Source organism: Xenopus laevis, chromosome 2L (assembly GCF_017654675.1).
Source record: "Xenopus laevis strain J_2021 chromosome 2L, Xenopus_laevis_v10.1, whole genome shotgun sequence".
Taxonomy (NCBI): Eukaryota; Metazoa; Chordata; class Amphibia; order Anura; family Pipidae; genus Xenopus; species Xenopus laevis.
Genome location: NC_054373.1, coordinates 92,207,652 through 92,225,262, shown reverse-complemented (window position 1 = coordinate 92,225,262; position 17,611 = coordinate 92,207,652). Strand labels below are relative to the sequence as shown.

General features: G+C 37.1%; 1 protein-coding gene across 2 annotated transcripts in view; it reads right to left on the bottom strand.

Moving 5' to 3' along the window:
* The window catches only part of LOC108708258 (uncharacterized protein C1orf94), a 67,596-nt gene that overhangs the window by 33,356 nt on the left and 16,629 nt on the right, over positions 1-17,611 (bottom strand). For both annotated transcript variants that reach the window (XM_018246764.2, XM_018246763.2), the window contains exons 2-4: positions 10,777-10,982; positions 7,456-7,671; positions 3,242-3,384 (exon numbers count right to left, since the gene is read on the bottom strand). In XM_018246764.2, the coding sequence (XP_018102253.2) occupies positions 3,242-3,384; positions 7,456-7,671; positions 10,777-10,982 (565 nt within the window). The remainder of the gene's footprint in view (positions 1-3,241; positions 3,385-7,455; positions 7,672-10,776; positions 10,983-17,611) is intronic.

The window sequence follows — 17,611 nt, the reverse complement described above, 5'->3', positions numbered from 1 at the left end:
TTTGCAAGTCCCCTTACCTGAGAGGGCAGGAAGGGTTTGCACTTGGAACCTAGACAAGGTCAAGTCTAGCAATTGATAGGCTACTCAGTTAATAGATAGATATGGCTATTTAGCCGAGAAGCACAGGCTCCACTGAGGAATGCTAAGTGTGACTAGGGTCCCGGGTACTAATTGCCCAGAAGTAGGGACTAATTGTCAAAGTTAGTGTTTAGAGAGATACCCTTTTAGAGTAAAGGCTGAAACATGGGAATACCTCTGCTGATGCTGAGTATGCTTTCTTACCCTGTGGGAAATTATGCTGACTGTTGGTACTGTGAGTATATGCCTATCCACTGATGTCCTATGTTCCTGCAGTATCTCTCTTTTAACTCCTATGTGAATTTGTTTTAATAAATCAGGCTAATGTTCAAGGAACCACTGAATACTACTGAATATAGTGTATTGCACCCTGCCTGCACACCGTTGCGAGGGCTCACCCCCTGGGAATAAAAGGTCTCATCTGGAGCAAATATAGGGTTAAATCTATTAGAGTAACATTTCTGCTCATCGTACTATAGCCTTAAACATGCACTCATCTACATTAACTTGATCTGCCAAGGTCTAACTGCAGTATTTTGTGCAAGAGGCATGAGGTGCTATGTGCCATGCAATTGTATGCAAGGAAACCTTGTAGCTAATGCTTGCCGTGACCAGGTGGTAAATAGGGCTTTATTTGTTTATTGTGTTGTAAGTGTATGCCCATGTGCCACCTCTTCCCTTGCATGTGTAAATATATGTAAATGACTTTATACCAACTAAGTGTAGCTTAGTAGTTATATATAAATCTTTGCGTAGGTTAGCAGATCTTCAACGTGCTCTGCTGGGAAACCTTTTGCCCATGCCCACTTAAGATTACAGCCAAATAAATGTTCACTTTTATCTTCAAAATATAATTTGCTCTGTGTGGATGAATGCAATCATGTATTATTTAAAACCTATATGTCCTATTGGAGCTCTTTGTGACTCACATTTACAAACCAAACATATAGCATTATAATTGAAAGGTCAACTTCATTTTTAATGTCCCAGAACACACATAATTTTATAAAGCATAGGGCCTTTTATTTTACGTGCTAAGAAAGCCTAACAGTATAAGTGTGGTGCCAGCTTGATGGCTAAAGCTCCCAGCTCACCTGGCTTTGAAGTCTTCATCTGACAGATACACACTAGCAGTAGAATACCAAAAAAAAAAAATCAAAGCTTCACACACTTTTTACTTGACGCAGGTAGTTAATGCAGCTATTCAGCCATTACCACCCTCAAAGACCTGCATAAAGTAAAAAGTGTGTATAGCTCCTATTTGTATTCTGCTGTTGGGATGCGTGGTGGCATGTCCAATGACTGGTGCTATTAAAGGGCATGTAAAGCCAAAAAAATAAAATCCCATTTTTACTTTCTTTAATGAAAAAGAAACCTATCTCCAATATACTTTAATTAAAAAATGTGTACCGTTTTTATAAGAAACCTGACTGCAGTGAAATTCTCCCTTCATTTACTGCTGTGGATAGGAATTGTCAGACGGCCCCTAACTGCTGAGCAGGGAAACAATCATACTTATGAACAGCAGGGGGAGCCTTGCAAAGATGTTTAACAAAGTTACAAGATGGTGACCCCTGTAGCCAACTTTGAAAGCATAAATTATTTGTTTGATTAGGCTTGTAGTGCAGTAAGTTCATGTTTATATTTAGCATAGAAAATACAGCATTTCTAGCCTTATTCTATTTTACACTTTACATGCCCTTTAAAGTATTTTGTGCACTTTAGTACAGGCAGGGCAGATTGATTGATCTCAATGATTTGATTGTAAATTGGTGTATCACTAGAAGCAGATGGCACCGTTTTGCCAGGGGACAGAGGTTCTGAAACAAGTTCTGTCCGCATAAAATAAGGATAAATAGTGCGCTTATTCTATGACAACCTTTCATCTCTGTTTGCTATGCATGCACCCTTACCTATTTTTGGAAATAATAGATAATAAAATAATAATAGATAATAATTATAATAGATTATTATTAAAAACTACATTTCTGTCAGGGTGCTAGAGTCCTGTATAAAATGGGGTTTTCTGTCATCCTACAAAAATGCAATGTTTGTTTCTAGTACTGTAATTCTCTTTCTCTTTACCAAAGGGTCCTTTCACTGACCTCCTACTCCATTACAGGGCTATTCCTAGTGCTGTTTTGTTATTTAAACAGCTGAGAGAAATGCTTTCCTTGATCAAGGCCGTCCATACTTGAGAAGGCAACATGGTTTAGTTCACAGGCTGGTGAATTTTCTGATGGGATCAATGGAATAATTTAGGTTTGCTGTTTCCTACTTGTTTTTAACATCATCTTAATCACCTATTTAGCATGTTCACAGTTGCACAGGTCATTGAATTAGTTAGTATTCTAGCTCTAGTGTGCACATGTTCATCTTTCTTCTATGGCTATCTTACAACATTGTATTGATTGAAACAAAAGCATAATAGGTTGCCCAGTCTCTATATGATTCATCATTTAACCAAAGCCTTTACTGAACTTCCTGCAGCTAGCTAAACATAGCTAATCAATGATTGGGTGCTACTGGCTACTGCCCAGCCATACGTTTGCCCAGGACTGATAAATGATCCTGATTGCTCCATACTAAATCCATACACCTTTGCTGTTAACAATTTCCTCCACATATTGATTCCCATTTATCATGACCCCTCTTATCCCAAGCATATACTTACAGAACTTAATTGTGATTGGCATTCTCAATGCATTGGACACAGTGGATCTTTCAACTTTCCGTTTTCCTTTACCCCTTTTGCCTTCAGTGCAATCCCTCCTTTAGAGGTGCTAGCAACTTTTACTACTGTCCTGGAACCAATAATGTATATAGAGATAGGCAGACTTGCCTTGCTAACAGTGTCCCAAAAAATTGACTGGCCTGCTCTTGCTACCTTGAAACAAGAATTTCTCAAATCACTCTGTGTTTTTAAATCTAACATTTCAATTTAGCCCTATTAGTGAGATGTGATATTGTTTCTTGTTCTTTATGCCAGTAGAGTGTACTCAGGTGTCTGTCTGTGTCCACGACAGTCCCTGTACCTGCTTGCTAATCTTTGCTTTAGTCTGACCAGTTTAAAACATTACTCTCAATACATAACAATCATATAACAAAACTGTTTTCACGTCAGCAATTAAAGAGGTACAGTAATAATAATAAGAATACTTACCTGATATTGTACAAAACTTTGACCTCTTGGAAAGGTGTTTAAGAGCATATTATTTCTTATAATTGAAGAAAAATATGATATTTGTGAAGGGTAAGTATGTCCTGTATAAGGTTGCTTGTTCTGTCTAGGAGTTGGAGTTGTGGCTGAATTTAAAGATAAGTAGAAAAAGAAATCAAAATATTGAAATATTAAAAACATTAAAATATTAAAAGCATCAGTTTTTTCCCTGTTATTTAAAATAATAGACTAGGATGGCAGGCATGAACCCCTTAGGGCAGATTCACTAAAGGGTGAAGTCACCAACTCTAACGTAAATTCGGCAGAAATGCCATCCGCAGGGACATAAACAATTCACTAACAGGTGTAGCCGACAATTCACTAGTGAACTGGCTCGTCTCTAGCGTTCGTTCGTAATCTATTGCCAGGCGACTTTTTGCTCTGTCGAGTGGTCGTTACTTCGCAAATTTTACTGAACGTTACCTCTTTCACCAGAGTCCACTTTGCCACCTCAGACCAAGTGAACTGCTAAAATGAAGCTACACCTTTCTCAATCTTATGTCAGTGACATCATATCCTGTTGGCCGGAAATGCATTAAAATTGTAAAAACGCTGGGATTAAGCGGGATTGCCTGCAAAAGTCCTAACTATTGAAATTTTTCCCTAGACATTTGAGGGGCATGGAACATTCATTTTAGGGTGGGCTCCTGTTTTTTGCCTTTTCAGCTTTAAGTAGTGTACTTTGGAACAATTCTGTTCTGATGTGGCTATTTTAACATAAAATATTACATCATCTTCTTTTGTATTACATTTTCATTTTGCCTGAGAAATGATTAGACATAAATAATGATAAAGGTATATTTGACCATGTGAGAAATGTGATGTAAAAACAAATCTGGCTTCATCTGTATCATGCTGTCTGTTTTCCAGGGAAAGTTCAATACAGTTCTGTAAAAAACTTAGCTGAATCAGCCATCACAACATCACCCGGCAGTGAATTCCACAACCTCACTGTCCTGACTGTGAAGAACCCCCCTACGTTGCTTCAAATGAAAGTTCTCTTCTTCTAGTCTAAAGGGGGGCCTCTGGTGTGTTGATCATGTATATGAGAAAAAGGTCCCCTGCTATTTGTCTATAATGGCCTCTAAGAGTAATATTATCCCCTCACAAGCACCCTCTCTCTAGGAAAAACAACCCCAACCTTGACAGTCTACCCTCATAATTTAAATCTTTCATCTTTTTAACCAGTTCCATTGCAGATCTCTGCACTCTCTCCAGCTAATTTAAATCCTTCTTAAGGACTGGAGACCAAAACTGCACTGCATACTCAAGGTGTTGCCTTACCGTGACCAATTTCCATTTGCTGAGAACATCTTGAGTTTCAGACTAAATTTAAGGCATTCTTATCTGCCAGGCATGACTACATTATCAGAGGTGTCTCATTGTTCCTGCATTTGCTCTTCTGAACTGCTATAAAACAAATTCAGCACTCCTTCTGCTCCTTTTTCTACCACAGAATGCTCCTGTCCTGCCACGGTTCTATATGATCTCTAGCCATGCAGTTCTAAATCCTATACTCCTATCCTTATATTCTCAGATCTAAGGTACAAGAGGAGGGTTGTGGGCAGGCCCGGACTGGCAAGGGGAGGGTATGAGGGTGCACTAACCACATGAAGCTCAGCGACAGCTTCCGGCTACATTTCAGGTACACCAAGGATATTAGAAGTTTCCTCAGAGTTCCATGACCTGTATAAAAACACTCTGCCTTTGGCCTCGTGTTTTTATATGGTCATGAAACTCCTCGGTAACTTATAATATCCTTATATTTTACAAGAGGGGGTACTTTATTAACTATATATCAGTGCTGCTTTTCAAATAGGGCATCGGCATGCAGCAGTGTTATTTGGCAGGTTGGCTTCCTCCATTTCAAAACAAACAAATTATAGATCTATTTTGCTCCATAAACGAAGGCTAGTCCCATGTCTGAGAGGTACATTGCTCAAAATGTCTTCAGGGTGCAGCAGGTATTTTTCCTCGTATTCGATCAAATTCGATTCAAAATATTTTCAAAAAAAACTTCTATTTTTTAAAGTCCACCAAATGACTCCAAATAGGTTCTAGGAGGATCCCCTATAGGCTAAAACAGCAATTTGGCAGGTTTTAGGTGGCGAATAGCCAAAGTCGAATTTTTAAAGAAACAGTACATGATACATTTTTAAATTTGAATTACTCCCTAGTCAAAGTACACTAAAACTCGAAATTGAAATTTAAAAATTTGATTTTTCAATTCGACCCTTGATAAATCTGCCCCTTAGTGTACACAGTAGATGAAAATATTTATTACTCTTTACGTATCTTTACCTTGGGCTTCCTGCCTCAACTTTCCTAAGTTTAGTTTTCTAAGGATCTGGCTTCCCTCCTTTTCAAAGCGAATAATACATTTTATTCTTTCTCAGCGCTGGATGCTACCGTAGCAAGGAAGATTGAAAAGAGACATCAGTCCATCAAGTTCAACTTACTGCCAATTACCTGTCTGTTGATACAGTGGAAAAACAAACAAAAAAAAATCCCCATTTGATACAATCTTCGACTTATGCTCCATTTGGGAAAAAAGAAGAATCCCATCCTTCTCAGTGTTTAGTAGAAATATTTTATAGTTGTGCAGATCCATTTTCTTAGATCTGTCTTTCTGTTTTGTGCCACTCACAAAGTTTGATTTGTTCTGTAGGAGCCGCTATTAAGTCCATGTACTTTTCTGACTTTGGTCCTTGGTATAGTTATAAATATAGATGATTCGAGCATATGGTGGAAAAGGGATTGCATTTTCTGAATCCAAAATACAGCAGTTAATAGCGTTTTGATGTGTTAAATCCCAGCTGGTTTTATGAAAGTGTTTACATAACTTCTAGCCTGACACACAATATGGATCGAAAGAAGGTTTTGACAAAGCACCTTCACGTTCTTATAAAGTCAAACCCCAAAACAGAGAGAGATACGTCAGCTTCTACTTTTAATAAGTGCAACATTTCTGGCTGCAGCTCATTTCCCCACTGGAAAATACAAACTGCTGCATAGTGAGCATTCCCAATTAAAAACAAAGTACCTTGCTACTACTGTAAATGTAAATGACAGTGCAGTTAAATTAGATACAGAATACTTTTTAAGCCCTACAAATGAAAGATGGCAAATACCATTCAATTACAGCTGGTACTGATAGTAATGAAAAATAATTTAAAAAAATGATAGATAGATATATGTAGTGGCATAAATGTACCCTTCAAGGCCATTTTATTGCTAAAATGCAAACCCTTCTTCCAGAAATACCTTTTACCTAGGGCACTGCTCTTTTCCTGTAATCCATGCTGCTGTGGCCTCATTTGCAAAGTGCAGGGCATAATACAAAGTGCAAAAAATGGGCACAAACAAATGTAATTTTGCACTTTTGCAGCCTGCATCATGGGCACAGGCGTTAGAGCTTTGAATATGCACATTAGAGTGCAGAATGACTCTATGCCTATACCAGCCTGACCATTATGACTACAGCTCTGTTGAACTCAAGTAGTGGCGGTATTTAGTGCAGGCCTTTCATTTTCTTTGCAACCATAGTGCAATGCATGGACCAGTGGCCCTGCATGTTTTTTAGTTGGGCCACATTCTTTTGCCCACAGTACCCATACAGTTTAGGTGCAAACATTTTTAAATGACAAAGGACTTCAGCCCAATATTTAAAAGGTAGCATGTTCTCATCCCACAGCTTCCACATACATTCCCCTTATTTGCTTATCATTACTAAGGTGCAAGAGGGATCATCTGTGGCTACAAGGTTCTCTGTTCCAAATTGTGCAAATTGGCACAATAAGTAAAGAGAAGTTTGCACTGGACTACTGGTAGTTGCAAGTATAGATTGACTGGTACCCTATAGGCTGCATTTTGAAGAGCCTTAACACTCTGACACTTTACTTTTAATCTAATGGTATATGAGCTCTGTAGTGTACTGAACTTACAGCATTGACTTCTCATGAAATCAGTCTCTTTTAAAAGCACTGAGAATAATTTTTATCAAGCAGATTTTCTGTCAAGTTTTAACTTTCTGTGCGACATTGCTACCTCCTGTATTAGGCTTCAGTATTTCTTGTTTTGTCTTTGTTATAGATGAGTCATTAACTTAGTATACCATTATTGATGGCACTAAGGTGTATAAACACTTGAAATCTCACCTTTTATTGCAAATCTGGCATTTATCTTACTGTCAACTTTCTCTTTATGGTCTATTAGTTTGGGCTTATTCTCTGGTTCATCTTTTTTCTTTTCCAGCTGTCTGTCTTTTTTGGAACTTGACACAGAGAGTCTTGATGTTTTATCCACTCTACATACTTCCATATGGTTGAGCAATGCCATGCTTGTTGATATCTTTCCAGCACTTGGATGTGTATCTGCAAATGAAAGGAGACAGCATGATTGGGTAACTATCAGGGACAGATGCTTAAAGCAGAAGGAAAGTCGTTTACCACTTGGGGTCCAAAATGCTAAGCACCCCCAAGTGAATGTATTTACTTACCTGAAACCCCGGGTCGGTGCTCCTATCAGCAGAAAACTGCACTGGCCTGGGAACGCCACGGAGCGCATCTCTTCCGGCTTCTTCTTTATTCTCGCGACTGCGCACGCGCAGTAGAGTGAGAGGCCAAACTTTAACTAAAAAGTCAGCTTTTTCATTCTACTGCGCATGCATCTGCCCTGAAAATTTGAAGAAAGAAAAAGCCAGAAGAGAAGTGCTCTGTGGTGCTCACTGGAATAACCCTGGGCTGGTGCAGTTTTCTGCTGATAGGAGCACCGGCCCGGGGTCTCAGGTAAGTCTATACATTCACTTGGGGGTGCCTAACATTTGGCACCCCAAGTGGTAAACGACTTTCCTTCTACTTTAAATGGGACATTTCCAGCTAAATTGAGCTTTTTTTTTGTTGACAACAGGTTATCGAAATAGCCATTAGGATCTGTGGTGCCTAATTCTCTAGATAACAACACTGCAGCAGTGGTCGGCCTGTCAGAATTACCCTTCCAGTTACTGATCTTCCTCTTGCTGTGTAAATAGTCATTATTAATGAGGGTTGAGGGCATATTTGAAAACCTATTCTAGACAATGCATCCAGAGGCATGCTTCTTCTGAATTAACTGACAGCATGGTATCCTATAAATGGAACCATAAACTTCATTCCCTATACAGTATCGGATTTGATCATACATAAATCAAGTTTGATGGGAACTACCATGAAAAAAAATTTGAATACTCATTTCATCAAATGAAAATTAGAAATGATGTACCATTTTTAAAATAATCAAGTTATTCTTTACTATCCCCCTCTCCATGTATCGTTTGTGTTGGGTTTTTGATACAGTACATCATTGGTCTGTACTCCCTTTGCCGATATGATGTGTTTTGGATAACTGTCTTTCAAAACACCGAAACACCCACACACAAAGGCTTATTTATGACTGCAAGTGCCATGCATTGCAACTGATACATGAAAACAAAAATTTGGTTTATTTACTGGGGCAGAAAGAAAAGTGGAGTAGATGAGTGATTAAAAAATGCAAATCTACACACCAATAATACCTTTTCCTCTGCCTTCTTACCACTAGGGTTGTATATATAACTGATTATCACTGATGGGCCAAAATGTGCAGAACGCATTGAAGTCAATGGACGTCAAAATAATTGTGACGTTCAACAATTTTTATACTCGTGACTATTTTATCCGAATGCATTAAAGTCAACGGGTGTCTGAAAAATTTTGACGCTCAACAATTTTTATGTGTGCGCAGTTTCGCGAAAACATTCGAGGGTGTTGAAATGTGGAAATTTGCCGCTAATGCATGCCTGACAAATTTATTCACCCATCACTACCGTTTATACAAAATCAAGTACCCAAACATTTGTGTAGGAATAATATGCTAAACAAGTGTAATAGCCTACTAAAATTAGCTTCAGAAAAACAATTTTACAGAAAAAGAGGATTTGCACGATATTCAGCTATAGCTGAGAATTTCTTGCAATAGCCAAAGGAAAAAAAATATCCATATGACACATGACCATTATGCTTGCAAATGCATAATATGCATAACGTCCATGTAAGTTGTTTTTATACTGTAGACATAGCAAGTTAGGATTGCAAATTTTTTCATTATCGTTTTAAGTTAATGCACAGAAAAACAATTTCTCAAAGTTTTGCTGTTCAGTTTAAGCCTGAAATGACAAGTAACAACACAAATATTTTGTCCTCTTGAATTTGCATATTTTCCACTTTTGGAAATAACACATTTTGCATAGTTAGGCTATTCATTTGAGTGTGGAAGATGTGAATTGTCTTGCAATTGTGTTTTTGCAAGCAGCTTTATTACATAGCTTAATTTTACCTTATAACAAACAACATTTTTGTGAGATGCTGCTAGCTGATGTTCAAGTCCAAGACAGAAATCCATTATGAACCTATTATCATTATGCCCCTTAGATACAAGATGACTGATATTAGGCCAGAAACTAGCTGTGCAGGCCGGGAATTTAGGTCAACCAGCTTGGCTTGGTAAGCAAAAGGACCAATTGCAACCTGGGCTCAATGAGAAATCTACAGTCCCATATGTGGTGCACTTCAATATACCATCAGCATTATACATCATAAATCAAATTTCTCAACAACAGACGCCCTCCAGGGCTTCATGCTGTGTTGAAAATAAAGAACAAATTGTCATTGTTTCAGTCCAGTTTTGGACCTTTCTCAAGACATAACAAACAGAGACATCTCTTGGATTTAAATTTAGGGCAGGCACTGTTTCTGTTATGTCTTCAGGAAGGTCCAAAACAATGACCGAAACATTGACAATATATTTTTCTTTATTTTCACTGCATCATGATTACAAAATTCCAATGAGACTTTTTTTATTTATAGCCAAGTGCCCAATATTTTCTTTCAATGTAAATATCAATGGATTATGCTGTTGTTCTTATCCTTACGACCCACACCCTAAGACTAATTGTGATATAATGTAAAATGAAAGTTCACTGTCCAGCTATAAATGTTATCTAAATAAAAACAAACAGGGCAAACTCAAGGGAAATTGAAGCTGCCCCATGTTTGGTTCTTGCACGGCAGATAATTTACCAGTATACAATCCCCTCCATTTACTCTTTGTTGTGGTTGTGTTTAAAATGTCTCTAAAAATACTGTTCCACCCATCTGTTCATCTTCCTGCTGCCTCCTTTCCCAGGCTATTCAGCACACTGCAATGTAGCTAGGTGTACCTGATAGGGAACTATAGCCTGTCTTTGCACGTGTTACTACATGGCTGTGATTGGCTAACCCCTCATCTCATTTAAATATGGACAGAGACAAATATGTAGAAAGCTCCAATAACTGAGGATATTTTTAAAAAATAATGATGATTTTTAGCCCAGGGTGAAACCAACACCATATTATATTCATTATTGCCTACAAGATTAAGGGGGGGGTTTTCTTATGCTTTATGTTTCCTTTAAAATCTTCAACCTTTTTGATCACATTTCTTTGCGCAAAGCTTCTCCTTCACTTGTTCTTTTTGTGCATCTTCAACAAGGAAGTCTTTTTTTTGGCACTCTTTGCCTTCAGTGGATTCCATCAATAAGCAGCAGTACTCTTGCGCAACCAGGCAAAAAATGTCATATTTGTCAGTCGTCCTTTCTACTGATCTTTTCATCTTCATAGATGCAATATCTCTGCAAAAAAAAAAAAACAGTTCCAAATTATTATCAATGATTGCAAGGTTTATTTATTCAATTTCTTTTCTAAAATGTTATGAGTCAGGTATTCATTTTTAGTAATCAGATGGGAGAGGTTTGAATAAAAATGTATATAAAACATCCAAAAATTAGGATCCAGTGTGAAAAATTTAAAGCCCCTTTGTTTCCAATGTGTTTTGTTATCCAATGTATGGCAATAAAATATCATGGTTTTGATTAGTACCCTGTGGCTGTGCTAGAATAAAGCGCTCTCTATACACGGTGTATAAACACATGCTACATGCAAAAACAAAATATAGTAAATATATCACTAAATATCACAATTTTGGTACTGGGAGTGGTGTCATAAATTGTCATAAGATATGATTCACTCATTATTTGTTTTATATTTTCTTTTGCAGAATAATTTTTGAGAACTGTTTGTCAAAATGTGTGATCTCAGTTTGCAAGGAACAAAAGCCTTCATAAACATAGATGCAAATTTATCCTAGTGCCGTAAGCCATAGCAAACAATCAGATAATATTATAATTACTTAAACTGTACTAGATGATGTGTTCCAATTGCTGATCAGTTGCACATTGCTATGGAAATTATAACAAATAACTCTAAACCCTGATTAATAACTATAAACCCTTCATGTTAGAAATTAGGACCCTTAAAAGTTTGCTCTGGGATAATTCAATTGAAAAATGTCTAGTAGCAAAGGGCCTTCAGAAGAATCATTTACAAAAGAGCAGGCAAATTGATTTCACAGAATGTGATGTAAGCTTATTAGAGAGTTTTGTCGGGTTGCCAGGATAAACCAATGATTACATAAGGCTGGTATGAATTAATAAAAGCTTGAAGTATTTCCCCTTAGCACCCCATGTCATACATATGACTAGTGATACTGACACAGAACCACCATCAGAACATCACATTTTCTAGGCCCAGTACAAGTGTAGCATTCAGGATCCCCTTTCCATTTTAAATATTGCTTTTCAGGACCCCAACAAAGACAGGAACCCATAAAGCTGTACCTGTTACCCATTACAGACAGATGAGATAGATGGATTGGCACGCGCAATGTACAAACCATAAAAAAACACTCAAATCACCATGTTTGTTCCTCATAATATGACATTTTTCTAATGCTGTAATAGCATGTTGTGTGTAGCTATAGTAGAACCCTGGAAATAGCACCTTATTTAGAATGGGTAAGGGACCTATTATCCAGAATGCTCAGGACTTGGGGGTTTCCAGATAAGGGATATTTCTCTTATTAGGATCACCATACTTTAAGTCTACTTAAACATTAAATAAACCCAATAGGATTGTTTTGCCTCTAACAATATAAGGATTAATCATACTGTATCTTAGTTGGTAACAAGTACAATTTTTTTATAATCACAGAGAAAAAGGAAAACATGTTTTGAAAATGTAATTATTTAAGTATAATGGACTCTGTGGGAGATGGCCTTCCCGTTATTCAGAGCTTTCTGGTTAATTACTAACGCTTCACCTCAAGTTCTCTTTGTCAATTGAGTAAATGGACTTGAAAAAAATGAAATTGGTCAGATTTGGGCAGATTAATCAAAGATCAAATTATAATTCCAAGCCATTTGGTGGAATTGTTTAAAATGCCATATCAACAAAACTGTTATTCATCATTGTCCTTGTCTTCATAAATGTGTTTTCTTAGGTCTAGAGATATCAAATTTCACAGGAGGCTTAGAGAATATAGGTTTTTTTTAAAAAAAAAGTTTTAGTAAATTCTATCAAATTATATTTCACTACTTCAGTACATAGATAAAGGTGTTACTCAGGCCAACGTATTATATTCATGACCTGTTTGAACACTTATTAACTTACACTTACTTACACTTCTTTCACAAATCTAAAAGACAAGATTACCAATAAAACACTAGGTATGAAAGTATTCTCAACAAAACTAAAATCAAGTAAATTACCATAGTAAGAAGGGTAAATTGAATCGGTGATACCAAATATGAGGCTCAGACGAAGAGAAGTATACCTTAAAGGAGAATTCAATTTTTTTGGATTAGATGGAGTCTATGGGTGATGGACTGTAATTTAGAGCTATTTGGATAACGGGTTTCCGGATAAAAGATCCCATACCCGTACAGGCAAAAGGGATTTTTTCCCCTATTTTCATATTAGGAAATAACTTGTAAGTGTGGAAATATGAAACATTCTAGAAAGCTCCAGACCTCTGATTTTTTATTCTATTAAATGATATATTCAGTTGAGGCATTAAACAGGGTCAACATCTTTTTACTGGATGAATGCATTAAAGGAAATCTATACAAAAGAGCAAGAGACACTGCTGAAAGATACCAGACAATAGAGAAAAACTCCTTTTTAAAATTCAACTCATTAAAAAAAATTTCTGGCTTTCCCAAGAAACAAAAACCAAATAGGAAAGAACAAAAGTGAGGTTGTAAATAATTAAATACTCATTTCCTATACACAGTCATTATAGATCCTTACCAAGCACTCAGAGCTCGCATCCACCACACAGAATACAATTGCCATACTTTACTCCATTTAATGTCTTACTGTAATTTGAAGATAATCAGCATGTAACACTAGCCGTGCACAACATTTTATATTGTTTTAATGGGTTTCTAATTTTAGGCTGAGATTTTAGCCTAACTGTACTAAGTAACAAATTGGCATGAGATTTGCACACCAAAGCAAAGTTCTGAGGAGTGGTGTTTGGAATGCATATGACCAAATAAAGCTTGACGTGATTGAATTAAAGGTTTTGGAGAGGAGAGCCACATGAGTTAAAAATGATGCTTTAGTCTCCAATGTCGTCCCCTGTTAGCTGCATGCACACTCAGTAGTCATATACTATGTGTATAGGAATAAACTTTGAGAGATTAAAGGACAAATCAACACTGTTAATATATAATTTAAATCTAAAAGTGCATATTTACAATATATTATATACATGATGGATGGAAGTCTTTTTTCAGTCTAACTTACTATGTTACTATGTTAAAAGAACAGTTCAGTGTAAAAATAAAAAACTGGGTAAAAAATTTCTAATATAGTTAGTTAGCCAAAAATGTAATTTACAAAGGCTAGAGTAAGTAGTTGTCTAACATAACAGAACAAAACACAACTTTCTGTTAGTCAGCAACTTTAAGAGGCGCCACATGGGACATAACTGTTCAGTGAGTTTGTAATTGATCTTTAGCATTCAGCTCAGATTCAAAAGCAACAGTTATGACCCAATTGGCCCTCCCTCAAGTCACTGATTTGTTACTGCCTGGTAACCAATCAGAGGAAACCAAGAGAGCTGCAAAGTAGGAATTAGTCTTCTGGCTATTAAGTTAGACATCCAGTCACTCCAGCCTTTATACATTACATTTTTGGCTAACTAACTCAATTACAAACATATATTTATCTTGCACAGTTATTTGTAGCATTCAAAAAACAACTGAAGTGTGAGTCAGGTGTCCTGATAGCCAGAACACCTGTCCTAGAACTCCCAGCCCAGCAGCATAGGTGGACGGTGGTGAGAGTAGCTCTGACCGCTCCCTACGTAGATAGGCAGGTACTCCTGGAAAAATGGAAGGGAGGGGGTTACTGTCCTGAATGGGGTAGACTTTCCTTTTAGGAACACTTTGGTGTAATTGGTCACGCTGCAAGTTGGCACGTGACCATCCACTCGTCCACCTGGGCAATTTTATTTAATGTTTTTTAAGGACACTGTCCAGCACTGACGTAGTTAACGCAGTGGGTTTGTTTGGTCGTGGGAAGCTTGGCACACTAACGGTGTGTGGTTTTTAACTATTAAGTTATTAAAAGTTATGTTTTAAGCTATGGGGAACTGGTGTTAAGCTATCACTAGCACTGTTGATGGCGGTCTGAACTGGGTTGCTGGGAGTTGTAGGACAGGTGTTCTGGCTATCAGGACACCTGACTCACACTTCAGTTGTTTTTTGAATGTGATATATTGTATTCAACCTTGCAGACCAGCCATCAAGCAAACACTGGAGCGTAGTGGATGCTGAATTGAACAATTGATACAGTTATTTGTAGACTGAACAATTCCTTTAAGGTGAACTCTGTACATTTGTGATTTTGTTTGTAGCTCTTTTCGTTTAAAACACCATATGACTGTATGCAATGAGAAGTTTGATAGCAACATTTTGTTTTAAAAAAAAAAGCATCATTCATTTGAACACAGAATACAACAATTTTAAGACCCAGTCTTTCATCTGGGAGAAGGTCAAGAACTTCTTTTTGTTGACAAGAATGTTGACCCCTGCTTACTGGAGCTCACCAATATATGTGATGAATCAGATTTCATCATTCCATAGAGTATGACCAAATGCAGCAAAACAATTCTCCAGAGGGAGGTCAGGAGTTTTTTTATTTAATGATACAAACAATGACCCTGTCCTGCAATACATACTTATCTACAGTATATGTCCAATGAGATTGCATTAATCCATAGTATTGAAGAACTATTCAGCAGTGCATTGTGAAGGAACATGAAACTAGGGGGGTTCCCAAGGGTGTTTCAATCTGTGATCCTTTACCGCAAAGTCACAGACATGTTCATCTGTAATATGCAACATTGAGCCATCGTACAGGAGTGAAGAGGTACATTATATCAAAGTACAAAATGTATCTTCATATAGAGCACCTAGGGGCTTTTGAAGGTGCTGAGCATGGCCATGTGGTTCATTTGCCTGACAAGGCAAATCTAAGGGAGAACTCGAGCCGACACGTCACCATGCGACGAAACGCATGCAACAGTGTCATTAAAGGTGATTGTGGCAACCATCCCTCAAAGGGTTATGCGATCAAGCTACACCATTTTGCCACATGCACCAGCTAAGATGGATGGTGCTGCAGGTTGTTAGTGAACCTACTAGAGGTGGGGACTTTGATCGGATGCTATTGCAGAAAGAGGTCATGTGGATTGATAAATTAAACTCTATGGCCCCTGTGGGATTGAACGAGGATTTGAGTTATTCTTGTTTCTTCTAATGCTTTCGGTATGTTTTAGATAGGAGTGTGGCCTATTTCTGAGTAAATTGAATCAATGGTGACGTTTAATGATTTTAAGTCGAGACATCGTATTTATTTTATCACGTTTATTATTTCACAGCTATAAAGAAAATTTACGAAATACATGGACATTGATTTGGACTGTTTTTTATGATATATCACATTGAGACACACGATGCACTGTTTGTCACTATTCAGGTATTATTAATATATTTATATTTTGCGATGTTTAAAAAGCAATAATATATACTATTCAGGTATTATTAATATATTTATATATTGAGATGTTTTAAAGCAATAATATATACTATTCAGGTATTATTAATATATTTATATGTTGAGATGTTTTAAAGCAATAATATATTGTATTACATATACTGTAATATAGTAATTATGTAAATGCACTTTATGATGTCACTTAATTAGAAGGGCGGAGCACCTCACCCTTATATACCTGTGGATTGATTTACACGTTTGAGAACACTTGATAAAGGAGGTTGTGCCTCCGAAACGTTGTGTTTGAGATCACAATAAAAGCACTTTAATTTAAGCACGTTTGCAAATGTGTGTGCCATCCTATTTTTCTAACGTATGGCCATGTGGTTCATTTGCCTGACAAGGCAAATCTAAGGGAGAACTCGAGCCGACACGTCACCATGCGACGAAACACAGCGACATTTCGGATGTTCTGTAGATACAGAAAGTGAAGGAGAAATCGCAGGTAAGAACTACATTTATCCGACTATCGGATGAAAATGCTGCATGCTGCAGTTTCATCTGACAGTCGGATAAATGTAGTTCTTACCTGCGATTTCTCCTTCACTTCCTGTATCTACAGAACATCCGACACATTGCATGGCGACGTGTCAGCTCGAGCCGCACCATGGAGTTCCTCCCTAATAGATTATATTGTAGCATTTCATAATAGTGATTAACTAGTAAGCAGTGCATTTTAGGCAATTACAAAACATAGCTTTAATATGTTAGAATAGCAAACCAAAGCTTCAGTGTGAACAGAATTATATAGCATTCAATGATACCAACAGGTCTAGTATTTTTGAAGCAATATTTTGATAGGCCATACCAGAGGAGACAATATATTCATACCACAGATACCCTTCATTTCTGCAGATATACCTTTTTAGTTTAAATGGTTAAAATTTCCTTTACAACCTGCCTTTAAGATGTCTATCTAAAAAGCTCAAGGGCAGTCTTTTAAAATTGAATTGCTGCAATTCACACAGAGACTCCGTGTTTTTCCCATGGTTAGCTTTATGTAGTCTGTAGTATGTCAGTTTTATGTAGTAGATTGGAACTACTATATTATAATATATAAAATATTGTTTATCACATGTTTTGCAATGCAGTGTGCTTTGTTCTAGTAAGTATTTTAGGTTTCAGTCCTTGATAAAGGTACCAATAAGGACTGAAACATCAGTTTTTTGTACATGCACTTATACAAAAAAGACTTTCACAGAATTCTCTAAGTAGGCGCAAACAAAGGATGCTATCTGCCATGTTTTTTGCTCTTTGCTAAAGGTAGCAGAATTCTGGAGTCTCTTTTGGACACAGA